Below are 9,635 nucleotides of genomic sequence, written 5' to 3' on the forward strand. Positions count from 1 at the left end.
AAAAGTTTTGTGTCAGCCTTATCAGTGTCAGTATCAGTCGGGCTCTATTTGACAAATTACAGTTGGTATCATTTGACATGTATTTGTATCCATGGAAAAGTTCCATGTGTGGTAGATGATGTAAATAAAATATTAATACTAACTACATAACTGATGGATGAACTGATTAATCAACTGATATTAATCAGCACTAATAGGATGTGAATATGGAGCTTATATAAGCCTGCGTCTCTCCTCTCTGTCTGTCTGCTTTGTCCTCAGGAGCTGGCCGACCTTCGCCACATTCATGCTAAGCTGAAGAAGCAGTTCCAAGAGAAGACGGCGGAGCTCGTCCATGCCAACCGGAGAGTCGAGAGTCATGAGACAGAAGTCAAAAAGCTACGTCTGAGGGTGGAGGAGCTTAAGAAAGAGTTAGGACAAGCTGAGGATGAGGTAGGAACATGTGCTTGTGTCTGTTCAAAATGTATAACCGTCAGACCTTCAGGCTGTTGTTCTGTCCTTGTGTTCCTTGTGTTTGGCTGCTCCCCTAATGCAAAACCTCGCTCCTCATTTAACCAACTGTTATATAACATAATACTACTCCCATGGTAGTTACATAGATAATAGAAAACACCCTAAAATTGTTTGATTGCTTAGTAGAGCTGAATATCACTGTTGCTTACTGTGTAGAGTTTCCTGTGTGTAACACACTGACCACATCAAGTAGTGTGACACAACACACCCTAGACTCTCTTATCTTCCGATCCAACTGGTCCCTTTCTACAAGATCAACATGCATCAACACTTTGAAAGAAATACAAATGTGTGTGTGTGTGTGTGTGTGTGTGTGTGTGTGTGTGTGTGTGTGTGTGTGTGTGTGTGTGTGTGTGTGTGTGTGTGTGTGTGTGTGTGTGTGTGTGTGTGTGTGTGTGTGTGTGTGTGTGTGTGTGTGTGTGTGTGTGCATGCTCGTCTGTGTGTGTTTGTGTGCAGTTGGATGAGTCTCATAACCAGACCAGGAAGCTGCAGAGGTCTCTGGATGAGCAGGTGGAGCAGACTGAGAACCTGCAGGTACAATTGGAACACTTACAGTCAAGGTAAGACACACACACACACACACACACACTCTCAAATACACTTTAATTATGATTTAAGTTACGTTTTAAGAGGACATTTTGGCTGACTTGGTTTTAGGGTTAGGGTTTGGAATTAGGTTTAGGGTTAGGGTAAGGGGTTAGGGAATGTATTATGTCAATGTCCCCACAACTATAGAGAGTGTGTGTGTGTGTGTGTGTGTGTGTGTGTGTGTGTGTGTGTGTGTGTGTGTGTGTGTGTGTGTGTGTGTGTGTGTGTGTGTGTGTGTGTGTGTGTGTGTGTGTGTGTGTGTGTGTGTTAGTAATGTGATGTGATGTGAAGCTGACAGCCTGCTTGTAGCAGACAGGCTTGCTGTGAGCCTCAGTACTTACTTGTCCTACTATTTAGAGATTAGCTTCTTCTGCTCTGTATGTGTGTGTATCGCTTGTCACTCACTTTAGCTCTAACACTCTATCAGCTTTGCACAGTCCTCAGCTGGTTGCTCTCTGCCCCTCCCTTTGCTTTCTCTCCATACTCTCCAAGTTGCTGCTCCCGACAGCCAATTGCTGAGCACCCACTTGCAGGTCACCATAGTAACAGGGAGCCCTGTTGTTGCTTGGCTATGTGGAGGAGTGACAGGCGTGTCGGCATAGTAACAGCTTCAGAGACTGACACAAATCTGTGTGTGTTGTTGTAAAGGTTGTAGCTTAAGCTTTATAGTTCTCTGAAAGAGCTTGTGTGTGTGTGCTTGTGTGCATGCGTGTGTTTGTGAGGACATTTAGTGGTAAAGAATAGAATTAGGTTTAGGTTAGAGGTAGTATAGTTTCAAGCATTTTATTGTGGTGGTTAAGGCTGTGTGTCCTGACAAAGATATAAGAAGATATCAAAATGTTGTCTTTGTCTGTGTGTATGTGCGATCTAGGTATTACTCATTATTCAAGTTGTGGGAATCTAAATTAGTGGGAACGTGTCTTACTTATGGGAACACAAAGTGTGTCCCCATAATGCAAATCACTACATTTTAAGGTAAAGACGTGTGGACTTGGCAACAGTTAGGGTAGGGTCTGGCTTGGTGAATTATTTAGCCTAAAGGAACTGTGATGCTAAATTACTGGAGTAGTGGAAGAAGATGGTGCAACATTTGTTCAAAGCCTATTCACATTTTAGACTTTGCAGCAACCTGTTCCGTTGCAGACCAACACTGTCAAGACGGTATAATACAGGTCAACACTGCATACTCACATGTCAAAGTTCACCAACGTAACATGTTTATTTTGTGCCTACTAGAGAATCCTGTCAGTATATTCAAGTGACCAGCACCTACTAATTCCACAAACATGATCGTATGTCTGTCTGTATGTGGAATGCATATCTTGCAAACCATTCACCCATGTGGTTTCACACTTGGCATGTGTATTGTAAATTGCAGTGCTGTGTTTGGTGTGATTTGGACACAAGATAGGTTCAATCTTAATAAAAAGTGAACAAGCAGGCAACCAGTGGTCTGTAGCAGTCAGTGGGGGCGGGGCAGTGTTCCTTCAGCCTGTGGACCGATTTGAACATCTTCTTCTATGTCCTCCGATACACTACAGCAGTGATCAGCAACTGTGTCAAACCTCGGGTCAAAATCACTGACATTCTCAGGTTGAATGTTGCAGGTCCCGATCTCAAGCATGGCAGCAACATTCATAGGATCTCTAACTACATTGCAATTTCTTTTCAAAGTAAAAGCACACTGTTCATTTTGTTGTAGCAATGCTTAATATAGAGCTGAATTACAGAGCTTTTATTTTTGAAAGGTTGTGCACTTGGGTCTGAAGATTGTTTGATTGCTTAACAGACCCCTGATTAAGTCGACATGCAATGCAAACTACACATGTAAACTGTAATAAAGCAAATTCAGTTTTATTTTATGAAAAACATTGACTTTGAAATCTTTATTACAGATAAGCCAGGTAAGATGAACACTAAGTTTTCTAACTTCCCTCTGCACCAATAACAGTATATAAAAAGCTCTGCACACAATGTCCAGCACATTCAAAATAAAATGTGACATTATATTGTGGAACTGTTTGAGGACGACTAATGACAAGAAATACTTTAATACTGAAGGAGACTCCAGAGCGTATCAGAGAAGCTGTCATTTTTTAAAACATATTTTAATACATAATTATTAATCAAAATATGGAATGGGGAGATAAAACAGATCGTTAAGAGCATTTCATCTGTCTATTAACATAATAATCATAATAATGTTTAAAAATGCTTGGATACACTCAGAACAGAACCTAACACGTAAGACACATCAGCAACTGCTTATGTTTCCATCTGTGGTGTAGGAAACATGATCTGGTGCATCGTGGCTGCACTGTTGCAGGGGGTTTTCGATAAAGCCATTAATTCTCCTCATCGCTCATTGAAAAATAACCACAACACAGTTGGATGGCAGCATCTCTGTCTCTCCATTCTCCCTCTGGACTCACTCTCTTCCTGCGCAGTAGAAAAGCTTTTAGGAAGTGAGCTTGTTTTGTGGGCTAAATGTTATGATGGTTAATATAGTTGTTGGCTCTGACCTTGACTGCTGATTTCTAAGGATAGAAAAGGTGAAAAGATCAAAAGGAGCAGTGTTTGGGGAAATGTTGCATTGGAGGAAAGCCAAAGACCCAGGTTGGTAATGTGGATATGGTTTGCAGAGTTGTCATGGTAATGGCTCAGTAGTGACTTAGAACTTGGTGTTAAGTGATAACATGTCAATCAATCACATCGATCCTGGTCCTCTGCCACTATCCACAATCAGCTGCCAACACGATCATGATCCACCAATACGATCACGATCTCTCATTCGCGATCCACCATCATGATCCACGATGTGGCCGCAGCAGTGATCCTGGATCTGCAAACGATAAAGCACAAGGACTCCGGGGAAGAAGTCAAGTCAGTTACATGTAGTGATGAGACATTAATGTGATAAAAAGGGTGGACGTGGAGGTGGTAAGTAACATAGACTGACATGTAAGTTATTGATGGTTTCGGCAACTGTTAATCTGCATCATCAGTTAAACACAGACCATCATTTACTGACATGTTTCCACGGTTACCAGGATTTACCAGGATTTCCATCTACAGTACTTTGAGTTAATCAGGAGCAGTTCACCATCAGCAGGGGGATCTAACTACTTTAGCCTTTTAGTTGATGAGCTCATTTATCTGATACTGTGACGATCTGTTTGATTCTGGCAACAAACAAACCACCAGAGTCCACTTAGTTTAATATTGTTCATGTGAGCTGGTGTGAGATCTGATCTGATCAGCTGCGCCTAGACCATCTGACAACTATGGTCTTTATAGCTGTTTTCAGAAATTAATGCTGGAGGATGTCCTCAGTATTGGGTCAGGACTTTCTCTGGAGTTTGCCTGTTGTTTATGGACAACGCAGCTGGAGATTGTCCACTCAGACACATTCACAACAGCACAGGAATTTCCGGGGCATTAAGGGAAGGGTGGTGCAGCAGACAAAGGCAGGAGGTAAGGTATTCATTCCACTGAGGAGATCACATGTTTTTGTTTACTGCACATTAACACCATCGTCGGCCCCTTATCACCAAAAGCTCTCTTCTGGGTTAGGGTCAGTAATCCAACAAGCATGCTCAGTTCATGCAGTGAATGGCCAGGTGTGGCAAGGTGGGAAAGTATGCATGATGATGAAATAGTTCATTTCTAGCAGACCCTGGACCTATCTAATAGTACAAGATGTAAGTTGAAGTGGAAAAACTATTTTTATTACTCAGGTCTAAACTATGTTTATTTATTATCTATGCTTTTTCTCTGTTGAAACATTTTGTGATTTGATTTACTTCTTCAGGTCTTATTAAGTATTCAGGGAAAAATCACTGCTGCTGTCACAAACCAGAAAGTTTGGCAGCCTTCTTCCTATTGACCCATAGTGTCACTGAACTGACTCATTCATTTGACAGTTAATGTGATTGTCATCCTGCATCGTGAAGTTTCGATTTGGACTCCAAGTCTCCAGACTCCAGTCCTATACCTACCTAACAGTGGTTTGCTGGTTTTATCCTTTATTGATGTGGTGTCAGTCATCACTGTAGAGGCCGCTTCACACAAACAAATGTTTAAACATAAGTTGTCCCATGAATAAAGAGCAGTTCAGAATTCTACTGATGAAGCAACTGAAGGTTGTGTCTGCTGCAGTAAGGTTTTATCTCCACTTCTTCATGTTCTTATTCTTTTATCCATTTGTTTTTAAAATTATAAACTTTGTTGCAGGGTTCTTTATCATTGTGTTTCACTCCATCTGTGGGAAGGTTGGAATCACATGAATCATGTTCAGCTCAACACCTTTTTCACACAGTGACAAGCAGAAGTATGGAAATAGGGACTTTCTCAAGAACAGGTTGGCATAGTTAGAGTGTGTTCAAACAGTAAGGGGTCTGGGAAGACTCATTTAAGAGGACTTTAAGTCAGTGTGCTTCACCTAGAACTGAAGTTTCAAACCATCAAATATCCAAACAGCCTGACATATACTGTGTTAAGGGAAAACAAGAGCAGTAAGAAAAAAATAAGAGTTTTTTAATAGAGTTATAGCTTCCTGTTTTGAAAAAAATAAATAGTTATTGTAAATCAATTGTAAATACCTGCAGCTCAGGCATAAATAAGCCTGATATAACTGATGTCATTGAGGACAAAAGCTATTAGATCGATCACACAGAGGTTGATTCTCAAAGGAATAGGCATTGAGTAAAATCCATGACTACATAGTTAAATTGCTGCTTTTCACTCATGCTCTTTGGTTGACTGTTTTTAGCCATGCTTGTGATCTCTGGTCTTTTGTTTGATTGGTCCAGACTGAATGTTTTCAGTTATATTGGGTGAATGCCATGAAATTGATAAAGCTTTCATGGTTCCAGTTATTCAAGTTATTAGCTAGCACAGTGCCCTCCATGAATCTTTAAGGAAGAAGTGTGAAACAACCAGGACTCTTCCTAGAGCTGGCTGCTTGGCCAAAATGAGCCATCTGGTGAGGAGGGCCTTTGTATGGAAGGGGACCAAGAACCCGATGGTCACTGGCTGAGCTCCAAAGATCCTGTGTGGAGATGGGAGGAACTTCCAGAAGGACAACCATCACCGCAGCCCTCCACTGATCTGGGCTTTATGGCAGAGGGACCATTGGTCACCTCCTTTACAGAACCCAGGAATACTTGTGTTCAAGTGATATTTCAGTTTTTCCTTGTAATTGACTTTGCAAAAAAGCTAAGATATCTATCATTCTCAGGAGACATTGTGATGCAGCGCTTTCTGACCAAGTTTAATGGGTTTGTAGCTACTTTGACGCTCATACCAACTTTGCAATGCAATGTTTTATTGCATGTATTGTATTGTCTGAAACAATCAAACTGTGAATATTATACAGTACTTGCTCACTTAAGAAATTAAGAGGCGGAGCTTCGTGTGCTCTGACAGTATACCTATGGTTCAATTTATGCTGTGAATTACAACACTTAATAGGTTTCTGTGTTTTGCGCCCCCTTCTGTTTCCTAGACTGCGGCGGCAGCAGCAAAGTCCTGGACTCTTTGGGAAGATGCGATCGGCTCGGTTCACTCCTGAAAACCAAGACAGTCCCACCAGCGATATGGATGAGGAGGAGGGGGAACAGCTCCAGATCCCATGACACAGACACACACACACACACACACACACACACACACACACACACACACACACACACACACACACACATACTGTGATCCATCATATACTGTTGAGGTATTGTTACTCCGGAAGAAAAACTTTTTATACTCAAAAATTGCTAATTGTTTTACAACTGGAAGGAGCTCAGCCGGTGAGTGTTTAAAGGACCAATCCAGTATTTTTAAACATTTCACTCAGTGTCAGATCAAATGATCAGTATTAAGTGATTTTGTCAACTGGTTACTGGACAGGATAATGATCACAAATCTGTGAGTTATTAAAAGACCAAACAAAAAAACAATGAAGCTTTACAGATGAATAAGTTTCCACACAGTAGCAGTAAAACATACCTTACCCTTACAAATAACTAATACTAAGACTCACACATGCTTGGACATCTATGGGGTGATTATTTTGTTAAAGCTATTTACAGCTATGAGAGTAGAGAATTGTATCCGTACCTAATATAACTATCTCAATCAATGTATGTGTAATCAGATTTTTTTCCACATTTACAAATGTGATTACGCTCTTGTTTTCTGAATACACATTTCAAGATTCCTGTACAAATTCACAGATGTCAATGGACACTTGAGATTCCTTTACATGTTTACATATCTGATTCCACACGTTTTATGAATGTGTACAGGATTCTGCAGACATATTCAGAATAAAGTGTGAAATCAGTGATGTGGTAATGTGAACAGAAACTAAACTAGATAAATCTAATTACACACATGGATTGAGATATAGTAACACTACACTCCACTCACATGGCTGTATAGCTTTACTGCTAAAATGTCTCATATACATTATTAGACAAACACCAGGAGAAAACCCACCAGGATTGCGACAGAGATTATGAGGACGTCTGAACAGTTACATCCAATAAGAGGATCTTTCTTTAAGTGACTTGACAAACATCCAACAAACCGCACACATCATAGTGTTAACAGTCATTCTTACTTCGTATATCAAAAACATTACTGCTGTTTAACCTGCACAGGCCCCACATCTCCATCACCAATATAAACACTTTTAACAGAGCAGTTCTATATATATATATATATATATGTATATATATATGTATATATATATATATGTATGTATATATGTATATATATATATGTATATATATGTCACCTGATATGTCATTTTAAATAGACCTTACTAAATCGGTTCCCATTTTTAACCACTATTTGTAAATGTGAGGATTTTTCTTTTTCTGATGTATTTTAAGTTCCCAGCCGAGCACACTACACAACTTTTAGCCTCATTTTAGCTGCGACTTGGATGGAATTACGACCTCAGGATGTATCTGTCACCTATCAGACTCCCCTCAAACACCTGTTTAGACGACATGTTAGACAGCAGTCACTTCTACACAGTTCCAAGCTGCTGCTCTGCTCTGATGAAATCCGGATTTAATAACCACAACCTCATCTGACCGAAATCACAGACGGATAAATTAAAGACCACAGCTTCATCTATATTACTTACAAAATAAACCGTCAGAGAGGAGCTTCGAAGCTCATTCACGTCTATGTCAGCTGCCATGTGGTCAGTAGAAAGAGATGCATAGAGAAGGTAAGGCAATCCTCCAGCTTGTGGGTCAGTACTGATGGCTTTGTCCAGTCACTACATTTTTAGCTCAGTGCTTTAAAAAAACGTCACTTGAGGAGTTTGAAAAGTTGGACAATCTTGTGACAAAGGTGCTAAGTTGGCAAAAGTGCCTGTAAAGTTCTGATAATGTAATATAAACTGTTATGCACCTATTCATTTTGAAAGAGCAGGGAAACTCCGACTAGCCAACCAATTGTGTCACTTCAACACTGAGGCAGTCAGTCACAGATGCTCGCCTTTCCGAGACTGTCCTCACTGTTGTGATCCACATCCTGATCTACACTTTACACACCAGTATTCCAGACGGCAAGACTAGTTATACATCCAGAGTTCAGTTGTTCTCTTCTGAATTGGGATGTGCAGGGATGATGCTTTATGCACTGTTTAAATGCTGATATTTAGTATTTTACAATATTTAAATTTTCCTGGAGAAAAAAAACCCTCAATCCCAAATATTTGTGTCCATTTAATCCCTCAGGATCAGTCTGGGTGTGAAAGCCTCCTGGGCAGCATTTAGAGCATTATGGGATAATGAAACACACTAAAGCCCAGGCTCTCTCATGACGAGCCACATATTCAACAGTAGGAGGATTTTTGGATTCACTGGGTGCTGGACTGAGGTGGTAATGATGCTGGGGTAAATCTCCTGTGTGTGAAAGAGCTCCAGTGGATGGATGCAGTTGTAAAATCAACAGAACATTCATAAATCCTCCACCACCACCATTCAACAGCCACTCTCTGATGCTGGAGAGAGACCGAGATATTCTGTAGGATTCTGAACTATTTATGTTGTTATGGTTTAGTTTTATAAATGATCTGTACCACAGTGGTTTTGTATTAGCTCTATAAATGTCAACTGTAAATACAAAGAAAATTTGTCAAGAGTCTTTTTTTTCTCCATGCTTTATCATTGTGTGTGTGTCTGTCTGCCTGTCTGCCTGTCTGTCCTTTATTTGTCGAGCACTTTCTTCTCTATACAAACCAAGCATTGCCACGTTGTGCTCCATGCTCACAGACTCAGACAGTCTCAACAGTCAAAGGCGTCTTCCACTGAAAACAGCTGAGAGGAGAGTTGAAAGATGCAAAATCAAAACAATAAGTCAGTGTTGTGTGATTCAATGTTAGTATAAAACAAATTGCTGGTCCAGGAGCAGTAATGAGAAATGTTTTTAAGATGCCATTTAAATAAATACAGGTAACATCTATGGTAAAATAGTAGGCAGAATGATTACAGTAATTACGGCGAGGGTAAGA

At 40.3% G+C, this 9,635-nt stretch overlaps 1 protein-coding gene across 2 annotated transcripts in view; it reads left to right on the forward strand.

The window, feature by feature from the left end:
- Positions 1 to 9,255, forward strand: part of ccdc102a (coiled-coil domain containing 102A) — a 52,533-nt gene extending 43,278 nt beyond the window's left edge. For both annotated transcript variants that reach the window (XM_035155271.2, XM_035155287.2), the window contains exons 8-10: positions 262 to 432; positions 971 to 1,074; positions 6,609 to 9,255. In XM_035155271.2, coding sequence (XP_035011162.1) covers positions 262 to 432; positions 971 to 1,074; positions 6,609 to 6,738 — 405 coding nt within the window. In that variant the 3' untranslated portion in view covers positions 6,739 to 9,255. The remainder of the gene's footprint in view (positions 1 to 261; positions 433 to 970; positions 1,075 to 6,608) is intronic.
- Positions 9,256 to 9,635: the final 380 nt, after the last annotated feature.

The sequence above is a fragment of the Hippoglossus stenolepis genome, chromosome 1 (assembly GCF_022539355.2).
Source record: "Hippoglossus stenolepis isolate QCI-W04-F060 chromosome 1, HSTE1.2, whole genome shotgun sequence".
NCBI lineage: Eukaryota > Metazoa > Chordata > Actinopteri > Pleuronectiformes > Pleuronectidae > Hippoglossus > Hippoglossus stenolepis.